Source organism: Poromitra crassiceps, assembly GCF_964638095.1.
Source record: "Poromitra crassiceps genome assembly, chromosome: 30".
Taxonomy (NCBI): Eukaryota; Metazoa; Chordata; class Actinopteri; order Beryciformes; family Melamphaidae; genus Poromitra; species Poromitra crassiceps.
This window is the reverse complement of record NC_139652.1, coordinates 4,782,023-4,806,315: the sequence shown is the minus strand read 5'-3', so window position 1 is coordinate 4,806,315 and position 24,293 is coordinate 4,782,023. Positions and strand designations below refer to the sequence as shown.

At 44.8% G+C, this 24,293-nt stretch overlaps 1 protein-coding gene across 1 annotated transcript in view; it reads right to left on the bottom strand.

Moving 5' to 3' along the window:
* The window catches only part of LOC310800601 (transcriptional repressor CTCF-like), a 32,701-nt gene extending 8,876 nt beyond the window's left edge, over positions 1 to 23,825 (bottom strand). The window contains exons 1-13 of the mRNA XM_083663224.1: positions 23,683 to 23,825; positions 20,277 to 20,441; positions 19,079 to 19,179; positions 18,632 to 18,709; positions 15,613 to 15,792; positions 11,768 to 11,977; positions 10,636 to 10,798; positions 8,217 to 8,387; positions 6,890 to 7,023; positions 5,989 to 6,109; positions 3,361 to 3,510; positions 2,062 to 2,222; positions 1,607 to 1,789 (exon numbers count right to left, since the gene is read on the bottom strand). Of these exons, the coding sequence (XP_083519350.1) occupies positions 1,607 to 1,789; positions 2,062 to 2,222; positions 3,361 to 3,510; positions 5,989 to 6,109; positions 6,890 to 7,023; positions 8,217 to 8,387; positions 10,636 to 10,798; positions 11,768 to 11,977; positions 15,613 to 15,792; positions 18,632 to 18,709; positions 19,079 to 19,179; positions 20,277 to 20,424 (1,800 nt within the window). The 5' untranslated portion in view covers positions 20,425 to 20,441; positions 23,683 to 23,825. The remainder of the gene's footprint in view (positions 1 to 1,606; positions 1,790 to 2,061; positions 2,223 to 3,360; positions 3,511 to 5,988; positions 6,110 to 6,889; positions 7,024 to 8,216; positions 8,388 to 10,635; positions 10,799 to 11,767; positions 11,978 to 15,612; positions 15,793 to 18,631; positions 18,710 to 19,078; positions 19,180 to 20,276; positions 20,442 to 23,682) is intronic.
* Between the last annotated feature and the right edge of the window lie 468 nt (positions 23,826 to 24,293).

The following is a 24,293-nucleotide window of genomic DNA, read 5'->3' as shown; positions in this document are numbered from 1 at the left end:
ACCCAGGCAGCAGGACAGGGTTGGCAAACGCAAGCCAGAATATCCGATGCCCACCAGCAGCAAATCAAGAAAGCAAAGAAGCTGCAACCAGCAGCGCACGCAGGGGCCAGCGCTGCTGGTTGCAGCTAAAAATATTATTCTGCCAAACAAAATTCCCTGGCCTTCACTGTTTTATTGAAGGAAATTATTTTTGAGGTGTGACTACATCAGAAAATTAGCTTCAGAGTCAGTGATGTGTTTGAAATGTTTAATTTCACAAAAGGGCCATTATCTCAGCTTCTAGAAAAAAACTGCTCTTTTTTGTTAAATCAAGCTATCTTCTCCGGCTGATAACTAAAGAACGGAAAATGATATCAATAAACCTGTTTTTGCTGATGATAGAAAAGAGTCTCATCGTTCTTTTTGCGTGTTCATTGTTTACATAGTAATATCACACAATATTCTGTGGGCCTCGAGAAATCACTGAAAAAAGCTCTGAAACTCTGGCACTGGGAGCGTCCGTTCTCCAAAAGTGGCTGGCACTCAATGAGTTAATGTCAATCATATGGCCCTAAGTTTGTTATGCTGCAGCTCTCTATGTGGAAAGCTATAGAAATGACAGGGGTGCAAGATATGGATTACCGGTATTTCAGCCGATACGCTAACCAATAAATATTTGCTTCTCATGGCCAATTTTTGTATTTTAAAAATAAGTTCTTAACATGAGAAAGGCAGAAGTGAGCAAATATGGATGATCATACCTTCCCCACGGTATCAGCTGTTTCCCCAAAACAAAGTGCCCAGGTCGCTTGCAGAGTGCAGCTTACGTGGCCCCTCCCCCTGGCTGCATGCCTACCTAGACTAGAGCACAGTAGAGAGGAGCCGCAAGGACCCCCCTGAACTTTCCCCCATCTAAAAAGACGACGTCGGCTGTATGGGAATATTTCGGCTATTGTAAAAACACAAATGGTCCGCAATACCTCGAAACCGTGGTATTTTTGTCCAAGGTTATCATACCATCAAAAACTCATACGGTTGCATCCCTAAATGATAGTGAACGCTACAGTTGCCTACTCCCGTTCATCGCTCAAAATACACATTCCAACATTGCCAGAAACACTCACATGTACTGTACATGTTGTGACTCGTGTCACCAGGCAATTAAATAATACTAATCCAAAATGACACTTTTGTGAAGTTAATCCACACACCCAGAACTAACAAAGATTTACCAAGAGTAACTGAAGTTACTTCCTCGATGGTTTGCCATGAGGCGCATGTGCTGTGTGCAGTGCACATGCGCTGTACTGATGACTGCACACAGCACATGCGCGCCTCATGGCAAATGAGGAAGGAACTTTGGTTATACTCCGTTAGTTCGGTTACTCTTTGTTTGTTCTCGGTGTGTGGATTTACTACGAAAATGACCATTTCTAACTCTGGATTATTATTTCATGGCGTGGTGAGTTACACGAGTCACAACATGTACGTGTGAGTGTTTCTGGCGCTGTTGGAATGTCTATTTTGGGCGACAGAATGGGAGTAGGCAGCTGTACTGTTCACTACCATTGTGTGTGTGTGTGTGTGCGTGTGTGTGAGTGTGTGTGTGTGTGTGTGTGTGTCTCACCCTGCGAGTGAACGTCTTGTTGCACTTGGGACAGACGAAGGCGGTGGGGATGAAGTTGGGGTCGTGGTAGCGTCTGAAGTGCATGTCCAGCAGCTGCTTCTGTCTGAAGGTCTTGTCACACTGGCTGCAGCCGTAGGGTTTCTCTCCGGTGTGAGTCCGACGGTGCATCACCATGTGGCGCTCCTAAACACAGGGACAATACATTACATTACATTACATTACATTACATTACGTCATTTGGCAGACGCTTTTATCCAAAGCGACTTACAATAACACATTTTTTTTGTCAGCAATAGAGCAATCAACTATGGAGCACAGTCTATGACAACTACAACTTCTGACAATACCGTTAGTCTCCACCGTGTGGCGCTCCTAAACACCGGAACAATATACTGTTAGGCCCAACCCCAATTCACCCCTTGGCAATATAAATACACACACACACACACACACACCTGTCGGCAGCAGTAGTCACACATGTCGCACTTGAAGCGCTTCTCATTCTTATGGCTCTTCTGGTGTTGGATCAAGGCGTAGCGCTCGTGGAAGACGGCGTCGCAGTAACGACACTTCTTGCCCGTCTCGATGAAGGAGTGCTGCTTACGGAGATGGACGCCTGGAGACACAGCATGCAGGTACTCACTCACACATCAGCTGACATGGCCTTCAGTCAGCCGTGACCGACACTTGGGCCAACTCCGGTCGCTTGGATGCGTGAGGAATCCGAGATCGTCCTCTCGCGCTCACGATAGTCCCATAAGTGGGACAGAACAAAAGTGAGAAAACAGTGCAAAAACAAGACATAGGCTAGTCTATACTATCGGTAAGCTGCGTTGAGGGCCGCAGCCCCAATCTTCTACATGGCCCGGACTGAACTGCAGAGGGCCGAGCCAGACGCCATTTTATGTACGCCTACGCCTACGGCAGCCCCGTATGGCCAAAAAGGCGCCATATGGACAAAGAGGTGATATAGAGGTATAAAAGGTGTTTTTATATCCTAAATGAACACCCACACACATCAAAGATAAATCAGCCAGTATTATAGAGAGGCAAAGTGACCGCCTACTTCCTGCTTCAGCACTGTACCAGATATTTTCATCCGCCATTTATTTTCCCACAGACATTTCGTAAAATGCTTATAAAAATAGTTTTACTTGTTCATAACCAAACGGTACAGATATATTTAGAAACAGGAGAGATCGCATAACATCTCACTGGGACCAAAACGTTAAAAAAATGCGGGTTTAAAGAACATATTTTTTCTATGTTTTGTTTTTTTAGTTTTGGTCCGAGTGAAATGTTCTATGGTCTCTCCCGATTATAGCGTTATCTGAACCGTACCCAGGTCACTCTTGCGGGCGATCACAGTGTCACAGTGTGTGTGTGTGTGTGTTACCCAGGTCACTCTTGCGGGCGATGACAGTGTCACAGTGCGGACAGTGTGTGTGTGTGTGTGTGTGTGTGTGTGTGTGTGTGTTACCCAGGTCACTCTTGCGGGCGATGACGGTGTCACAGTGGGGGCAGTGTGTGTGTGTGTGTGTGTTACCCAGGTCACTCTTGCGGGCGATGACGGTGTCACAGTGGGGGCAGTGTGTGTGTGTGTGTGTGTTACCCAGGTCACTCTTGCGGGCGATGACGGTGTCACAGTGGGGACAGTGTGTGTGTGTGTGTGTTACCCAGGTCACTCTTGCGGGCGATGACAGTGTCACAGTGGGGACAGTGTGTGTGTGTGTGTGTGTGTGTGTGTGTGTTACCCAGGTCACTCTTGCGGGCGATGACAGTGTCACAGTGGGGACAGTGGAACTTGGCCACGTTCTCTGTATGTTTCTGGAGGATGTGCATCTTCATGGTGCCGCTCTGAGTGAAGCGGGCGTGGCAGATGTAGCACTCGTACGGTTTCTCTCCTGAGGGAGGAACAGAGCAGAGATGCTCACAATCCATTTTTTGCAAGTCCAACTCAAGTCTCAGGTCTTTGAGGGGCAAGTCCAAGTCAAGTCTCAAAAATCCTGGACAGGAAGCCAATTAGGTTCCATCATTGTCGAATCATTGAAAAGCTATAAATATTCTAAGTTTTGATGACTTCGTTGGTTCTGCTAAACTGAAACCGATCTATAAATGTATACATGAACAGGCACCGCGTGTTCTCTGCGATATGGTAGAACCCCTGGCGGCCTCGGGCACAGCCACCAGAGGCGCTGTCGCAGGGAACTGCAAAGTGCCGTTCTGGAAGACCTCCCTAGGACAATCAGGCAATCCGACAATCCGGCCTCACTGTTCAGGGGGTCTATGCTATTTGCACCTATGGGCAGTGAATGTCACTGTTTCTGGCTTGTTTTGATTGCTTTACTGTTATTGCTTGTTGCTTCTCTTGTTTTCCTGCACCTATATGCCCTGTTATTTTGCACTATGTTGTAACGGAGTCTACAGCACAAGAATTTCACACGTGATACTTGTACTACGGAGTGACAATAAAAATCTTGAATCTTGGGTCATAATGTGGAATACACTGCCCACACACATTAAACAGGAGTGTAGCTATGAGCATTTTAAAACCAATCCAAAGGAGTTGCTGAAGAACAACTACCAATGTTCCTATACTTGACTGTGTTCGTGAGTTATGATCTATACTATGTTTATCCTTGTGTATGATCGGTTGTGTTGTTCCATGAGTGAATGATTGAATGACAGATTGACAGATTTTTATGATTTTATGATATCCTTGTCTATGTTTTACTGTATATTTTACTGCCTTTTACTGTACTTTGCTTTTAACAGTGATTTTTTTTCCCCAACTTATTTTTTTAACAGTGATTTTAATAACATCTAGGGACGGGCATCTCAAATTAGCCAAGGCTACAAATGCTGGGATACATGTCATCAGATGTTGACAAATGTTATATGTTGTGTATCAGTCCCTATATTATATATAATATAATATAATATAATATAATACAATACAATATAATATAATATAATATAATATAATATAATATAAATAAATAAATGAAATGAATGAAGTCTTTGGTCACAAGTCTAGCGGCTGTAGCTCAGGAGGTAGACGTGGGTCGTCCACTAATCGCTTTGGATAAAAGAGGTCGGTGTTTGTATCCCCGGTTCCTCCAGTCTGCATGTCAAAGTGTCCTCGGACAAGATACTGAACCCCAAAATGCTCGTGATGGCTGGTTTGCTGCTATCTGTGTGTGAATGTACCTACTGATTGTAAAGCGCTTTGGAGAAACGCGCTATATAAATGAAGGACATTTAACTTGTCCAATTCAAGTCTCAAGTCTCTTATGTGATGTCTGTTATGTTTATGTTTCAGTTGTTACCTTTATGGACACGTGTTTACAGACGTTCTCTTTCCAAACACCAAAAGGGGAGTTTACTTGAAACTCTTAATGTTAAGAAATGTGACATTGTTTCAATCTCAAATGTTGAAACCGATTAATGGTTAAGATTAACAGAGAAATCATTAAACTTGCACTTTGAAATGTATATCTGTGTGTTTTATTTTTAGCTGAGTCTCCTGTAGACGATTAAATGGATCATATTCATCATTTGAAGGTAAACCGAGCAACTTTATATTATTGCGGAAGATTATATCAAGTTTAAGGCAACGATGCGGTTAATTGACAATCCTTTTTTTTTGTTTATTATTATTTTTGGGGCATTTTGCTTTTATTGAATAGGACAGTGGGCAGACAGGAAGGGTGGGGAGACAGAGGGGATGACATGTGGCAAAGGACCACGGGGTCGGATTCGAACCCGGGTCAGCCACGTGAAAGACTATGGTCTACCAGGTGAGCCACCGGGGACGCCCCAATTGACCACTTTTTGGGTGCAGTTTTGCTAGCATAGAAAGGTTAGCAGAGCAGCTAGCATAGAAAGGTTAGCAGAGCAGCCAGCATAAAAAGGTTAGCAGAGCAGCCAGCATAGAAAGGTTAGCAGAGCAGCCAGCATAGAAAGGTTAGCAGAGCAGCCAGCATAGAAAGGTTAGCAGAGCAGCCAGCATAGAAAGGTTAGCAGAGCAGCCAGCATAGAAAGGTTAGCAGAGCAGCTAGCATAGAAAGGTTAGCAGAGCAGCCAGCATAGAAAGGTTAGCAGAGCAGCCAGCATAGAAAGGTTAGCAGAGCAGCTAGCATAGAAAGGTTAGCAGAGCAGCTAGCATAGAAAGGTTAGCAGAGCAGCCAGCATAGAAAGGTTAGCAGAGCAGCCAGCATAGAAAGGTTAGCAGAGCAGCTAGCATAGAAAAGGTTAGCAGAGCAGCTAGCATAGAAAAGGTTAGCAGAGCAGCTAGCATAGAAAGGTTAGCAGAGCAGCCAGCGGGGCGGCTTGTTCCGCTCACGCCACGTGCCTGGAAAGGCTGTGGGATCCATTTGTACCTGAGTGAGTCCTCATGTGTCTCTTCAGCTTGTAGGTGTCTCTGCTGGCGTAGCTGCACAGGCTGCACTGGAACGGACGCTCGCCCGTGTGGGAGCGAATGTGGCGCTTCAGCTTACTCACCTGTAAAACACATATAGGTTTTAAATTCAATGAACAGAGAAACACTCCATGGTATATGCTCATTAGACCACACCTAAGGGTCGGGCGAAAACACCCTTAGGTGTGCTATAATGAGCATATACCACGGCCTGTTGTGATCTATTTTTTTGATAAAACAGTTAGCAAGTATGGCAATATGAAAGGAATAAACAACTCCAATTTAAATGGCTGTTATTCACGAATCATACTCTTGGCTCGCTGCACAGAGCCGACGCAGTTGCTGAACAATGTCAGATAGCAACACAGGCTCGGTGACAAAAAAACAGCTTGTGAGCGGCAGGTGAGCCAGCACAGGGACTGGTCTTACCTCCACACTGGCAGGTGAGCCAGCACAGGGACTGGTCTTACCTCCACACTGGCAGGTGAGCCAGCACAGGGACTGGTCTTACCTCCACACTGGCAGGTGAGCCAGCACAGGGACTGGTCTTACCTCCACACTGGCAGGTGAGCCAGCACAGGGACTGGTCTTACCTCCACACTGGCAGGTGAGCCAGCACAGGGACTGGTCTTACCTCCACACTGGCAGGTGAGCCAGCACAGGGACTGGTCTTACCTCCACACTGGCAGGTGAGCCAGCACAGGGACTGGTCTTACCTCCACACTGGCAGGTGAGCCAGCACAGGGACTGGTCTTACCTCCACACTGGACAGCACAGGGACTGGTCAGACAGCACAGGGACTGGTCTTACCTCCACACTGGACAGCACAGGGACTGGTCAGACAGCACAGGGACTGGTCTTACCTCCACACTGGCGTAGTCACACATGGAGCATTTGAAGGGTTTCTCGTGAGTGTGTTTGTAGCGGCGGTGACGGACCAGCTCCCCACTCGTCACAAAGGCCATATCACAATCCTGACACTTGTGAGGACGAGTTCCTGCAACACCAGACAGTAATACAATGTATCAAGTGTACAGAGACACTGAGGCCATTTACACCTGGCGTTAACATGTGGTTTCTGCCATCAGATTGCAATCAGATTGTATTTGATCACTTCAGCCTGATTCCATTTACACCTGGCGTTAACATGCATTTTCTGCAATCTGATTGCAATCAGATTGCAGAAATGGTTGTCCGCTCAATCCGCATAATTGAGAGTTGCTGTATCCAGATTGAGAGGACACATTGCATTTACACTTGTGTTCAATGTGTACACAATGCATCCCTGACCACCTCCGGAGGTGGTTTGGCCGATCAGATTGCAATCCTTCTTCAATGCGTTTTGGGGGTGTTTACACCTGGCATTTCAAGTGATAAAACACAATCTGATTGCACTCTGATCACAGAAAACGCATGTTAACGCCAGGTGTAAATGGCCTCACTATCTCCCCTCTAGTCAGTAATACAATGTATCATATCAGGACAATTTCCATTGTTTTACCAACACGTAAATGCACAATTTTCGAGTAATTTGAGATGAACACTGAAGAACTAGATTAGTGGTTCTCAAAGGGACCACCAGGGGTCCTTGAGAGTAAGAGCGAGGGGGCCCAAGCGATTCCGTCGAGGGGTTCCTGAGATATTGCATCAACAAACATCGGTCGGATGTATAGACGGACCGACGTACAACCCGAAACCATAATGCATCATCCTGCGATGCCCGGCTATCGTAGGTGGAGGCGTACAAATGGGCTATTTTCAAGGTATTCCAGTAACTGATTTCCCCCTCCTCAAAATCCAAGCACTTTAAGGACCTTGTATGAACCCTGTACCCTGCCTTGTGGAACATTATAACATTATAACATTAAGATAATAAGCGTTATGATCTGAAACTGAAAAGCAGACACAATGAGCCATCACACACATGTTTTGCCTCTAGCTATTTGACGTCATGAGCGTCACAACAAGAAGCTGCTGTGCCAAAGCAAAACAAAGTACAGTTGGCTTTGTATTATCGGCTCCATCTGCTTATGGGAATAATACACAATCACATAAAATGGCCCATAATCAGACGATCATTTATCTGATCGATATATCCTGCATCTCTAATCCGTGTGTGTACGTACCTGTGTGTGTGTGTGTGTGTGTGTGTGTGTGTACGTACCTGTGTGTGTGTGTGTGTGTATGTACCTGTGTGTGTGTTTAGATGGTTTCTCAACAGTGTCACGGTCCTGAAGGCCCGCCCACACAGGTGACACTTGTGCGGCCTCTCGTCCGTGTGGCTCTTCATGTGACGGTCCAGGTTCGAGCGCCTGGGGCAGGTGTAGCTGCACAGCTCACACTGAAACGTCTTCTTCACTCCTGTCACACGCACACACACACACACACACACACACACACAGTTCACTCCTGTCCCATCCCATCCCACTCCCACAAAAATATTCCCGTCGCGTCCCAGGGGTGGGCTCGCCCACAGCTCGGCTGTTGCGTGGCCTTACCTGCTCTATTGGCATGCGCAGCGCACAATTGCCTCAACTCCGCATCACTGATGACATCACTCACTGATGACATCACAATTGCTCGAGTGACCATCACTGATCACATCATCGAGTGCTCGAGTGACGTCACTCAGCGCACATATGCCCAACTTCGCATCACTGATGATGTCATGGAGTGCGTTTACATGCAGACAATAAATGGATAACTGAGAATAATCAGTTTATGGCAATAATCTGATTTCTGCGTTTATATGCACTTTAATAATCCGACAATAGGAAAAATCCGGGTTTACATGATTCAGTCAATTAGTCGGATTTCTCTCCAGAAGGCAGCGGTAATTCCGCAATAAAACAACAAAAGAAGTTGCAAAATGCAAAATCACATTTTCATTACTTCTTGTCCGGCTCGGAGGATGGTTTAGGTGAAAATTAGTTTGTATCTCGTTGTCGGGAGGCGTCGCTTTGGAAGTGTGAATCTGTCATATATTTCCAACTTTACCAAGCATAGCACACAGAGACAGGCAGGCGACTGAAGCACGTCAAATAACATGAACGATACAGATCTTGACCCAACAGAATTTAAATAGCTGTCAGAAAACTGAGAGAATTAAGGTCTTTAGTGGCGGATAACTTGTGTTTTGAACAGCTGAGTAGGCTACGTTTTGTCCGTATTAATCTTTTTAATCCGTCATCTGAAAAAACCCGTCACACACAGATCACGGCTTGCACACTGAGTCCAATGCGTTTTATTAATGCGTCGTTCTATTCGCAATTCGAGACAAATATTCGTCATCTCCTGTATCCACATTACAACATAGCAGTGCAGCAACGGGGAGGCAGCAGGTCGGGAAACGCCTGTTGCAGGAGCTCCGTGCTGCTCACCTTCATCTCATCAAGGAGGCCAGGGAGAAGAAGCAGAAAGGGGCCAGTGAGTGAGTGAGTGAGCAGCGCGCGTCTCCAGCTGCCTCTCTCTCCCGCAACGTGTACATGCGCAGATGTATAAACCCGAAAGAAAGCTGGTTATGCTGTATACATGCAGAGAGAAGACCGATTATTGCCCAGAAACCTAGGTGTGTTTATCGGTTTATTCATAACCCGTTTATGACCATAAACGGATAAAGCTTATCGGTTTATGCTGTTTACATGACCACTTGAATAATCAGGTAACTCAGAAATCCGCTAATAAACAGTTTATTGGTGTGCATGTAAACGCACTCATACACTGTGACATCATGAGTGGCATCACAATTGCTCAAGTGGCCATCAATGATCACATCATGGAGTGCTCGAGTGACATCTGACTGATGATGTCACAATGTCTATGACATCATCAGTGACATCAATACTGACCAAAAACATCACAGATCTCACAATGTGGGACAAAAAATGGCGGACCAAAAACGCAGACAGGACCCACTTACTCCCTTTTATATAAATATATAAAAAGAATCCTGTCTCACCCCAATCCCGGTAGAATGACTCCCGTCCCATCCTGCTCTCATTTTTATTTTCAGGGCTCAACACTAGCTTTTAAAAGTGGTTGTTTAAAAGTGGTTGCAAACGCCTGGTTGCAACCACTTCTAAAAGCTTTTGGTTGCCAAAACTGAAAATATGGTTGCCATTTTTTGTCACCTTATATTTTGAGTAATTAAGATACTATGCAGTTATACGTCAGTTTAATAATGATGAAGATGACGTAAATAAATCCCCCGGCCACTAGTAGATGAAATACGGTACAGTATCTGCATATTTCTTCACAAAACAAGTCAAAACTAACCCTAATTTAGGGTTGTCACGATAATAGAATTTCTAACTTCGATAACAATACCCAGGGAAAGATCTATATTCGGCTTCGGTGTGTGTGGCTAGTGGAGGTGGAGAGAGACTGTAACAACAATATTTACACCTGGCCAGAGAAGGGTTGTCACGGCATCAAAGCCAGTAAATTCAGTTCAAAACCTGTGATATACAGTATGAGAGTAGGAAGTATCTTAAACATCATGGCTATCCATCTCCCTCTCCTCACTGTCCTGACAGTAGCAAGCACCTTGATCGCCTTTCTTTTGATCTTGGTGAGTTTGGGAGGTTAAACACTAGGGGGCCACACTCACCTTTCTTCTTGATCTTGGTGGGTTTGGGGGGTTTCATGTTGCCCACCACCTTCTCAGCGTTGACCTCAGACAGAAGACCTTCCTGCTGCTCCTCTTCAAAGTCATACACGCTGACGTCCATGTCCTTATCTCCTTCAGCGTAACGTAGACGATTCTTTTTAGGCTGAACAGACAACACAGAACAACTCATTACAACTCTTTTTACCCTGCAAACAGCACATATAACTGCCTTTGAAGCTCCCAAACGAGCATGCTTTTTTATGTTTTACTGAGCTCCAAGCATCTAATCTCTAGATTTGTATGTCTGTTTGACAACTGCAACACTCATTACAACTATTTTACCTTGCAAACAACACAGAACAACTCATTACGACTCTTTTTACCCTGCACAGACAACACAGATCAACTCATTACTAGGGGTGTCACAATATATCGTCCCACAAAATTTTGCGATAGTAAAACGTCACGATATGTATCGTTGAGATGAAATCTCATATCGCAATTTTTTTTTCTTTTTCTTTTTTTTCAAAAATAGACAAAGAAACGTCTTTGTTTGTTGAAGTTCAATGTGTGGAAAGTAGTTCAGTTGAACAAGTCTCTGAAGAGACACATGAGAAGTTATACAGGAGAGAAACCATTCAATTGAGTTTCTGGCAAAACTGTTTACTTGACAGGAAAAACTGAAGATGCATAAAAAATAGACTAAGAAAAGTCTTGTTGTTTGAGTTTGAAGAAAAACTGAAGATGCATAATGAGAATTTATACTGCTGAGAAACCTTTTAGTTCAAAGTAAATCTAAGTGATGGTGTAACTCATTCTATTTCAAGATAAGCCTTATCTCCAATCTCATGTTTTTTCTAGTTGTTATTGTAATAACAATTTCCCACAACAGCATGTTTTGTATTTGTGCATTTCAAATAAAATACTACTTTTCCAGTCATATATTGTCATTATTCAAGTTTAAAAAAATATTGTTAAAATCGTATCGTATCGTATCGTTATCGTGAACCCAGTATCGTGATACGTATCGTATTGTGAACTGAGTGTATCGTGACACCCCTACTCATTACGTGTTTGTGAGATTTACCGTCCTTCTATGCACAGAAGAATTCACACCCTGTAATGATCTCACCTTCTTGGTCTTTCTGAGGGCTGAACAGGGGGGCTGATAGTCGGGGTCGTTTCCCCAGGATGGCTCCTCGTTCTGGAGCTGAGGGGGCTCATCCTCCTCCTCTAGCAACACCTGGTTCTCCTCTACCATCTCCTCCATCACCTGGTGGGCCTCTCCATCGTCCTCTTGCTCCACTGTCTCCACCTCCCCGTTAGCTCCCACCTTCACCACCTACAAACCAAACACACCAACCACAGGGTATATGCAGGATTCCTTAAATCCAAGACCTTTTGAAGACCTTTTCAATAGGCTCTTTCACACACAGATCACGCAAAATTGTAGTTCGGGAAGCCCGTCAAGCCTGGCAGCCTCGCCACAGAAATTGTTTTCACACAGAGCCCGCAGCACGGCCACATTCCCGTGCTGCTGTGTACTTTCAGGTGAAATCCCCTGCTCCCGGATTGAAAGGCGAGCAGAGCTCCTCCTAGCCCAAATTAACTCATTCACCGCCAGTTTAGGACTGCCAATATTTAGCACAGGCCAAAGATTTTCATAATTGTTGGTCATCTTTCAAGACCCACAGTAAATTATCTATTAGCACCAGAGTGATTTGCAATACCTCAAAATGAAGATGTACATCTCTGGGTTCACCAGGAAAAAAAAAGTGAGCTTTTAGCATGTTCTGTACTCTACTTATAGCCATTTATATACACCCTGTTTTCCCCCAAAAGTTCTCCCTGAGAAAATAAACAGGAGAAAAGGCAATTTTTGTAAAAGGGCACAATCTCAGGGAGAACTCACTCTCAATTCTTTTATTTTGAACTGTATTGACATCAGACATGTAAATATTATTCGTTAGGACACAAATGACAAAAAAAAAAAATATATATATATATATATATATACACATGAAGTGCTTTTTTTTTTACATTCATCAATACAGTTTACTCGGTGTGAGTGTGCAGACAGACAGACAGACAGACAGACACACCGACAGACAGACAGACAGACAGACAGACACACACACACACACACACACACACGATCCCCGATCCCCCTTTTAGATTTCTAACCCCACATAGGATAAGCAATAACCACGCCCTGTGGCGCTGGGATTGGCCAGGAGCAACACTGGAGGGCACGCAGCCCAGCGATTTCATGAACTGAATAGCTCTTGAGAAAGGACAGCGGGCTGCTGTGACCGCCGCTTCTGCCTTGTGCCTTGCTGTTGTGTGTTTATTTTGCACCCGTCCATGTCTCCCTGTCATATCCTCCCTGCTATCATGCTGCTATCTGATCGTTCCCGTTTTCCCCTCGGCTATTCAACACGTCCTCACCGCCCTCGCAAACTGATCGATCATTTCCTCATTCCTCCGATGATCAAACACATCTCTTGATTACTTTCTCCCGGCTGGCACAGAGGAAGGCGACTCCAGCTCGTGCAGCGCGCCGAGGCGCGTTTCAATGGCGTTTCTCCTGTCTGCACAAGGAAGCGTTACCAGTTTTCTGCTTTTCCTCTTTTCCTCAATTTCAAAACAACAGCTGCGGTATGTGTTTGTTCACGTGTTGTCTTAGATGCTAGGGACCTGATACCATGTGACAGGCTGGGGAAGTGTTTAAACTACGCCCTGCAGTAATAAAAACAAAAACACGTCAAACACGTCATTGGCGGGGAGGGCTATTTCTGATAACACGTCAAAGACGTCATTGGCGGTGAATGAGTTAATATTTTCATAGGTTAGTGTAGCCTAGGCTACTGTATGATGAACGAATTCAATTCAACAACAGACTTTCCTCCTTCTCCTAGTCCGCTGAGGAGATCTGTATCGGCATTTTCATTGGCTGTTTGCCGATATCATAACTTAATAAAAAAATGCGCTAATTTGCGGCTGCTGCACCTGGAAGAATCCTCTCCTACAGTAGTTCTGTGTCTGGAGCAATGTCCCGCCCACAGCGCTATCTGATTGGTTACATATCAAGCAATAGCCTATCAGAGGGCTCAGAGATGAAATCTTGACACCTCACCTCAGTGCTCTCTGTTCAGCGCAGCCTGCACTAAACAGGGGGACAGTGCGAGGCTGCCTGAAGCCAGAGCAGCGGACTAGTTGGCTGTTGTGACTGTAACAGTCACACTGTGTTAAGGTAAAGCAGCAGATATTGCCATGCCAAAGTTGTAATAAAGTTAATATACATAATAATTACCTACGCTGACATTGCAAAAACACCACGATCTTATGAGCGATTCGTATGAAGCGCTGCCTCGCACAGTGCAAAGTGTGGTGTGTGGAGATAGGTCTGTCTATCAGTCTACTTTTTTTACTTTCACTCGTCACTTTCTTGATACATGAGGTGATTTCCCCTGTAATTTTTTTATGAATGAGCTGACCATTCGCACCTTTTCCGGCTCGCTGCGACGACCTTTCAAGTGGAGGCGGGTTGTCCGCCAATACGGCGATGTGACAACCTTTGGTGCCGGGACAAAAGGCGTACAAGAATTACCCACCAACGCGCGTTCATGCCTTTCACATCGGAGCCGCGAATCCTAATTTCCGTGCATTTTTCGGCTTTCAAGGCCGGTGTGAAAGACCCTAATGTATTCTATGACCTCGACGCCACATCACAATATCTTTTGACAACAATATGATATTTGCTGATATCACAAAGTCTGCCAAGATACAATTTGGATTCAATTCAGGGGTCTTCTGCGATAGATATGAGATGATATATGCCCATTTAACACAATCAGCTACCAAATGTAATACCTCATCAAATGGCGATTACGACTTTTTAATACTTTTAAGGGCCTTAATTTTCCCTATTGATTGATCAACTTTTAATACTTTTCAAGAGCCCACGGATACCGTGCAATCAGTCAGTCACGGTCTCCACCTCCACGTTAGCATCCGTGCAGAGCGACAGAAACAGAAACACATGTAAACAGACTGTTTTTGTTTTTACAACTTTAATAACATCAGCCACTGCTCAGCTGGTTTTACCAACCGAGCCGTTACAGTGAACCAAGGCATGTTTGTAGCCTGTCGGGTAGGGACACCTAGTGGTGCTTTGAGGGAAGTACACGTTTTGACCCGGGTGTTGAATATGGGCATGCACAGGAGCTGCACTCTGTTGTTGTTTGTTGGAGTAGCAACAGTCTGCGAAGCAGCGGTTTGGAAATAAATAACAGACGTAGAATTCCGTAGTTGACCAATCAGTTGAGTATTAAACAAAGCCGTGTAATAAATGGGCTGCGATTGGCCCTTTTCAGACGCAGCTGCCACAGCAAATGAAACATGAGCTCGCTGGCAGATTCGTCGGCTTCCCAGGCTATGATTTTCCCCTTACCGCACAAATTAGCCAAGCAGTGACGGTAAGTGCCATCAAAAATAATTTATCCTCAGATGTTATAAAATAATTGGTTCCTAAACTAAACTTTTCAAATGCAATCTATTAATTAATTCATTAATCTATTTTTAATCTATTCTTTACAGCCGCTGCTGTGTTATAACGCTGGCCGTTATCTGTCCAGCTCGGTGGAGGACTCGTTTTCATCAAGACGACAGTAGGTTGTAGTTCGTTGTCTACCTTACTACGGTACAGGGTTTTACAGCTGTTTAAGAGTACAATTCAAGCATTTTCAGAGCGCTGACAGCAGATGGGTGCCCTAATGAATCATGAATCAGTTTATAGTGTAACAATTATTATTATATTTTAATATATAATCACGAGCTGTAGCAGAAATGTTCCTCCATACTCTTTTCCAATCTAATGTCAGTCCATGGTTTTTCACATCAGTATTCCATCCAGACTTGAACAATTCCCGAGCAGGTTTTTTAGTTTTGTGCGGCATCGTTTGTGTGTCTGCGTACCTGGAAGCCCTCTGGCAGGGGCAGTGTGTGACAGATGACGGGGTCTCCGTCTTTGGGCATGCCCGTAGCGTCCACGTAGCTTTGCTGGAGAGCCTCCACAGAGGCCGAGACAGAGACCGGTACCTGGACCAGCTGGAGCTCCCCCAGACCCAGAGCAGCCTGCTCCTCCATGTTCACCACCTGGACACAGCGAGGGAGAGGAACGACCGGCAAATAAGCCAGCGTTGCTTTTTTATACAGACAGACAGCACTTTCTGAGTGCATTTAGACAGCAAGACGGCTTTCCGCAAGGAAAGGAGGTGTGGCATTCTATCGTTGCCATGGAGATGGTAACAGGCATAGCCTACCTACTACCGAGGGGATTAAAAGTACAGTAGTAGGCTATAAGTTGGCCTCGTATTGTAACAGTGTGGATGGTTTTGAGGAGAGACTAGGGATGTTCATTTTGAAAATTTTCCAAAATCGATAATCGGTGAAAATTAACGACCAATTATCGATTATCGATCATATTAATACTTAGAAAACTTTCAATTTTTTTTTTTTTTTTTTTTTTACAAAATTAATGCCTATGGCAGAAAATACGAAAGACAACGTGTTCTCCTCAATGAACTCTTTATTTCAATGTGTCTCCTCTCCAACACTGCTGTCCCCGGCGCATGCCGGTGTGAATTTCCCATGTTTACTTTAAAACAGTTTTGTTGGCACAAAGGCCCGTGCCCAGCCAGAAAACTAGAGGCTATATGAAGCTCCACCTCACGTTAGTCGGCTGTGCAATGGAGTGGGGCGAGGAGGAACGAATTCCACCCAAACCTAGTCCCTTTTTTTTTTTTTTATATATAATTAAAAAATCGATCCAAATGCCACAGGATCGATTCCAATCCTTAACGATCAATTATCGATTTTCGATAATTGATGAACATCCCTAGAAGAGACTGACAGAACAGAGGAAACATCCTCACCTGTCGCCCACGACTCGTCACAGAGGGATTTATCAGATGCACACACAAAATAACAATAATACTAATAATAACAATAACAATACTACTACTACTAATATTAATAGTCATGTGGGAATTGCTGCGGGGGTTTGGGGAGAAAACAGTTAGGTTTTCTGACAGGTCGTTAAGCTTATTATGTCCATTAATTGAATTAATGTCAACGTCGTTTAAGCATAAATAATATAGCCTACTAGATACTAGATATAGTTTACTACCCATAAAGTGTCTAGGCACTAGGGATAATGTCAATATTCAAATACTCTCATTAACTAATGAACGAGTACTCGTTTATTAAAGTAATTAATAATAATAGCGGGCTTTTTTGCATAATAATAATACAGGTGGTCTGAGGGGAAACAAGCGGAACCAAAGTTTGGCTACGTTAAGCTCTCGTAGGCTATATGCCTGTAAGAACATCTATTACTATGGTCATGATAGAGCAGAGGTCATCTGCTGTGTAGGGGCTGTTCACACATAGGCCTGCATTATGGACAAGCGTGTGTCTGTCTTATTTGCATCGGGAATTTCCCCGTGCGTTGTTATTTATTTTTGTCACGTTTTTACATACACATTAACCCTGAGGAGTAGCCGGATTGGGCTGATTTTCAGAAATATCGTGATATTTGGGAAATATCACATAGAAGACCTAAGGAATCGATTTGTACCAACCACGTCATGCTAGTTTGTCAGGAAGGTAGCTAAAAAACAAATTTTGGCGAGGGGGAAATTTTTTTTTTTTCAAAGGGGTCCTCTTTTTCACAGCCTAATGTTGGCAGGTGTGTGTGTCCGTGTGTGTCCGTTTTGAACCAGCTAGTAGCCTTATATTGTCATTTAGCGTTTCTGCTGCTATTGTATGGTTAAATCAGCTAATTGTATTTTATTGGGGGGGGGGGGGGGGGGGTTGATATACGCAGTGGAAGTGGTCCCTGGGAAATTTGGTTTGGTACGTAGTGGTACTTAGATGGGGGGCCATTTCGAGTGGGCCGCGTGCGCTCGCAAGGAGGGGGGGGGGGGAATAATAATAATCTGATGGTGCGCTTTTACTTTGAAGGATATACCACCATGAAGCAGCGCACATCCTACTAAGCGCCTTGGGTTCCTTGAAAGGCGCTATATAAATCCAAGCTATTATTATTATTATTACTATGGCGAAGGCATGGCGTGCCCTACTCTGCCTGATTGGCTTACCATGGTATTTTAAACTAGTGTTAAAGGCCCACTATGTAGGTTTTCTATTTTGAAGGAAGCTGTGCCCCCACAGTTACAGATGCTAATAAATGCTACGCTTCCCTGCTTGTACGTTCAGATATCAGCCTTAGTTTACTGTTTATTCTTGCACTCTCCATTTTGCTAACCTCTCTGCAGTGTTTATAGCTGATTCACCTGATGAGCATCACCAGTGTAACTTGTCTAAAAGAACATATACGCCTGTAATTCAAGACGACTCTGCTTTTGGGTTTTTAGCCCTATTTGTACTTTTGTTGCATTTTTTGTTTATTACATGTCGCGACTTAATGACGGAAGGAAAAATGTGGGTCCTGAGGCTAGACCAGTTGAGAACCACTGCTCTAAAATATACAGAAATACAGTTTTTCGTAATGAATGCACAGCGGGCCAGACTGCAGTAACGTTAACTAGCGATTTTTCTTCTTCCTTTGGTATTTTCTTCTTCCTCTGGTTCCGAGGAGAAGACGGGAAACTCATTCATAAAAATGACAGCTGTCATTTTTATGAATGAGCTTTCCGCCTCGCCGGGTTACCCTTTCACAGAGGTTGATTTGGGGCTGTTACTACCTGCACTGCCCGAACGAAAGGCGGATCAAAATGACCCCCCCCCCCCCATTCCATATTTGTGACTTTTATACAGGCTTGCTTTTATTTTATTTTATATTTATTATTATATAACGATCTTGCTTGAACCTGCTGTCTAAAAGGGTATATGGGAGAAACGGCTGTCAAATGCCTTGAAAAGGTGTCCATGTCCTACCTGTATCCATGTCCTACCTGTATCCATGTCCTACCTGTAGCGTGATGATCTGAGTCTGGTCCACTGTTGTTACGGTCGCCTGGTGAGCATCACCCACTGCTGCCTCCATCACCTAGAGGCAAATACACTTTCACTAAGCTCTTATAGACACTTTTGACTCAACATAAACATTCTAAATTGCCCCAAGCTTAATTCCTGTTGCAGTGTTTGTTAATACAACAGCCGACAATAGGAAGTAAGCTAGCAGGGCCTATTGAGGCAAATTTGATGAAATTCCGTCAAGGCGTTCTTCAGATATCGCGTTAACGAACATCGGACGGACGGACAACCCGAAACCAGCATGCCTCTGGCCTGGCTATCACCAGCGGAGGCATAAAAAATCACAACTATGCCTTTAAGGGTGAAGACCAAGGCTTATTAAAGTCCAACATAAATGATGAGGAAAAGGTGTGCCAGCTGTGTGCTCTAACTGTGACCTTACCTCAGTCTTCATCTGCAGCAAGGTGGGGTCCAGAGACTCCATCACCAGCATCTCAACCCCTCCTGCAGCTTCCTCCATCAGCTGCTGCTGGGCCACCAGTTCTGATAACACACAAACACACACACACACACACACACACACACACACACACACACACACGCACACACACACACACACACATTAACCCACAACAACAACAACCATGCAGCTTCGTCCATCAGCTGCTGCTGGCCCTGGGCCGCTCTGGGGCCGGTTGCACCATCAGGGCTTACATCTGGTCTGAAGCTACGTCGGTCGTAACTTGACGGTCTAAGTCTGACCTAACAGTTATGCCGGTTACACCATCTAAGCATGTATATATGCGTGCGGTAGAAAGTAGCGGCGTGCCCCTCCTGCTAGTTAGCTTAGCACAATGACTGCTAGTCAAGTGAATGGCTAGCCTACCCCCTTTAGGTCATCAAAGACACATTCCGACAGCGCAACACACTCTTATGTACATGTTGTGCATTTACCAAGTTATGAAATTATGAAATAATCATTTAAAACTACGAGACATGGTAATTTTCTAAGCAAATTAACCGGAACTACTTTCCTGACAAAACTGGGAGTTCCAGCTATGCATTTGCTTTTGAAAATGACAATGTCTCGTAATTTTATATTATTATTTCATATAACGTGGTGAATGCACGTGTCACACCATGTATGTAACAGCGTTTTGGCGCTGTTGAAATGTGTATTTGGTGACTGAACCAAAGAGCATGGAAGGAAAGAGACGACACTCCGGCCATTTTTGGAAACAGAATGCGCCTCGCAGTGGTCAGCTGCGGTAGCGCTGGCCCCTATAATCAGCCTCTCTAAACAGTAACTCAACGGGAGTTGAACCTCGGGTCCTTTTCATTAGGTATTTATCTTGAAAAAACTAAACAAAGAAAGTTCTTTGACTGAACCGTTCTCTTGACTACTAGTCATTGTGCTAAGCTAACTAGCAGGAGGGGCACATCGCTACTTGCTACTGTGCGCACAGAGAAGAGAAGAGCTTCCATTTTCTCGTCTCACTATCGGGAACATGGCAAATAGGAGAATCTCCCAACACGATGTATGGAAATAAATAAAATAATAGATGAATCTCCCAACATGTTGGCGTGTTCCTTTAATGAATATATTGATTGATACAGTAAGTAAATAATGAAGGCCTCACCATGTTCCAGGATGACCCTTCCCTGTGCCGTCACCATGCCCCCGGCCTCTGCAGCCTGCTGCAGCAGGTCAGCCACCAGCACGTCTTGGCTGTGGATGGTCTGGATGGAGGGGAGGTCCTCCACCCCCTCTGTCGGCCCCCCGTCCATGCTGCCTCACGTAGGAACTGAAATCAAACAGAAGAAGTGTCGTGGTTGAGCAGGCTTCTTAAAGCCCCCTCCAGTGTATTTTGTTATTTTTAAAATGTGTTCATGATGTTGCAGTGGAACAAACTATTATTAGCCTTTGCTTCTTATTAGGGGTGTCAGTGTGTACACGTGTAACATGATAGTTATTAATATCCGCTTAGAAAAATCAATAACCGATTAACCGTCTTTTTTTTGTCCTTTTAAATAAAGTTTTTAAATAAAGTTTAGACAATGATTTTACTGTGTTTTGAACTCATTCATGCAATCATTGCTGTCTGTAAGCTACAGATGATAACTTTAACGTTACACTAATTAGTGCAGTAATGTTGCACATATGCATGGTCCATTATGTGACCGCGGCGGTCACAATGTAACGTTAATAAAGCGCGCGAGACGTGGCGGGGAAACCAACGAGGGACAATTTTGTGCCTCGAAAACTCACAACATCGTTCCAGAAGTACCTGCAACTGTAATGACAACAAATGTTGCCGCTACTTCCACTCTGGAGTGGACCAGACAACGAGTTCAACAAAGAGGGAACAGACACACAGAGAACATCACTGCTGTCTCTGAGTATGGGAGGTATTTGAATGGTGACAGTGCCCTCTAGTGATTATATAGCGCAAATGTGGTCCAAAAACCCCCACAACAACAGGTTGTAGGACTTTTTCGTGACGTCATTGCTCCAGAAGTAAGTTCCCCATTCATTTTCTCCATAGACATTTTGAAAAACCCTTATAGAATGAGTTTTAAGGCTGGAACCAAGCCAACCCGTGACTGTGACCTACGAAAAAGTCACGTGCCCGTTGAGCTCTATATGAATCAATATAGTGCACATGAGAAGAAAATAAACAACTCTGATATGTTATATGCTCAACCATCAACCAATCTGGAAAATTGCATTATTCAATAAACAGAAAAAATATTAAAGAACTGTGTTCAGAGAATGCAAATATTTTCATATAGATATATCATATACCCATTTATTTAGGAGTTTCTACCTGAAAAGTCATCTATAGATACAGTCGGTCTGTGTGGGAACGCACACAAAATGTTACTACGGCTAGCGCGCGGGTGGGGTAAAAAACATATCTCAATGGGCTGACTCCCCTGAGGATGGTGCTGCGGCTCTACACTACAGGATTTGGGATTCTAGAGCAGGTATATAGATAGACGTCTGTTCAGTTGTGCGTTTACTGCGGGGGTTAAATTACCGATCGTATCTGCCTGGGCCTGGGCTAGCAGCTAAATGCTAACTATGCTGAATGGGGAGAACGGGAGGATTTACCACGCCTCCAGCCAGCTACCCCAGCGTTTATGTCGACGAGACATCGACTCAACCTATATAGCTCGTTTGCAATTCAGTTCATTGTTAATTAAGCACTTCAAACTTCAAGTATGAATTTAAATGCTTTCTTGAAACATTTAATTTATGATTTACTACCACTGGTTCCCCACCCCGCCCTCAGGCCCGTGGTGGCCGTGGCCCTAAGGAGCGGGGCCCCTGCTGTGGGGGGCGTCCCTTACTTTTCTATATATTAGGTGGCACCCCTAACTATACAACATTTAAATATTAGAACGTTTTCATAAAACACCAACAGATACAGGTAGGACAACTGACTGGAGGGGCCCTTTAAGCCCACGGCACAACATTATCCAACAACTGCTGTAGTAGGCAGCAATTGATTTCATTACACACAACTTTTCCAAAACTTTCAAGGATTTGACTAATTCTATCACTTTTCCAGGCCTGGAAAATGAGATTTTGAACTTGCACGACTTTGATCACGTTTGGTAGCTGTAGTTTGTGGCAGCATCGTGACCGTCTGTGTGTGTGACCTCTGTGTTTGTTTGCTTGCAGGTTTCTAGTGTCGACAAAGGCTGGGCAGACTGGTGTACAGGGCCTTCCCTTCACTGCGTGCTGCTCACTCTGTGGTCACGTTAAAGCGAATTCTGGTGAAAAGCTGGTGCGCCCGGGCGAACAGCTGTTGCCTGTTGTAACTGCATTTCAGCGGTGTTTTTGTAGCTCTCCCAGCCGAGTCGTAGAGGGAGCTCTCTGCTCCTATGTCTCTCTGTCTGTGTGACTCTGATGGGCTTAGAATCACAGACAAGCGGGCAAACGGTGCAACAACAACTTCTATACACACCACGACGACATGGCAGCGAGAGAGAGAGAGACAGAGAGGGGGGGACATAATGCAGGAGAATGAAGAGTGCTTATTTAGCAGCGAGTAACGTGAGGAGGATATCGCATCGTCTTTAAGGAAACAAAGCGGGCTGATTTGATGGGAATGCCTCGTCATCATCTACTCTGCGGTGGCCTTGCGTCGGACTCTTTCAGTGTGCGCAACACGCTAATGGACAAGCTAACATCGCGCTAGCTAATGATGCTAGCTGTCACGTAACGTTAGAGTTTAAGCAGTGACAGGAGCTGGAGGCACGGCGACTAACATGAAGTAATGGAGCCGTGTCGTATTATTAGCCAGCCGTGTGTCGAGAGCTGGGCGTTCTGTAACGTTATTTATTCGAGGTGGAACGTTTCGTCTCACTGAGGAAACTAGTAACGCTACGGGCGGGACAGGGCCTGGCCTTCATAGAGCTAAGCTAACGTTTAGCTAACTTTTATTGGTGCAAAGAAAGGCTCGTTTCACCTATAGCCAGTAGCCATTCGGTTATGTCACGTTTAAAGCACCGCCGCAGACGGCAATGTGACATTATAATAACAGACAACAAACCCAGACGTACAGTCAGGTATGAGCAGGGGCTGAGGCGTGTGATAGATGCTGTGTGCGACGCAGCCCGAAACTCAACATTAGCTAGCAGAGGAGCTAACATTAGCTAACAGTAGCTAGCAGAGGAGCTAACATTAGCCCGCCAGTTTCCATGTCGTCTCGGCTGTAAAAACAGACAGGAAACAAAGAGGGAGAACATGGACGCCTCGGCCTAAAAACACTCCAGCAAATCGTCACTTTTCATAAGCGATCTCCGTCGATCTTTCTGACTGACGTGTCTCAAACAGAACAGGCCGTGTAAACATGCTGCGTGGGCTGGGGTCTGTTTAGGCGTCTTTTGACGGGGTTTTCAATAACGATAGAGGGAGACAAACACCCCCCGACCGACACAAGCCTGCAAGACCTGAGCCCCATCGTGACACCTAGAGGCCGAGTAAAGCTCCTGCAAACTCTCCCTCCTGCTCCAGAGAAGTGTTGCTGAGTTTACCTGCTGGAGGTCTCTGCGTGCTGCGACTCAGCGCTGTGGACAGCCCGGAGTCTGAGCTACACAGCCGGCCAGGAAACAAAGAGATGCAGGCTTGTTCTCCGCTTCTTTTTAATCCTCTCTCCGTGAAGCAGAGTGTAGTAGCAGCCCCAACACAAAATGGCAGTTGGCAGCTCAGTGCGCCTGTGCGGCCGCTGGGGGGTGGTGTCGAAGTGCTGCAGCCACCCTGATTGGCCAGGAGGGGCGCCCCGTTGGAATACATTGCAACAATGATTGAAACTCATTGAGCACAATGTTGGCAGGACTGGACTGGGTAGGGTTGTGTGTTCTTCCCTGTTTTGGGGTAAGTGAGTGTGCATTTTGTGATAAAAGCACATGATTAGGTACACTAATTAGTCAAAGGCATTCCAAAATAATTGGGTATGGGGGCATCATGATTTTGGAGAATAAAGTGGCCACAGACTGACAGCCTCTGGAATAATATATCAAGTTTGGAAAATGCTTGATTTGAACCATATTTTCAAGGTTAGGAATATGCTTGCATTTGAATATACTTGAAAAGTGCTTGATTTTCAACATAATCTGGTGTTTCAGCTACACAATCGCTCATGTCA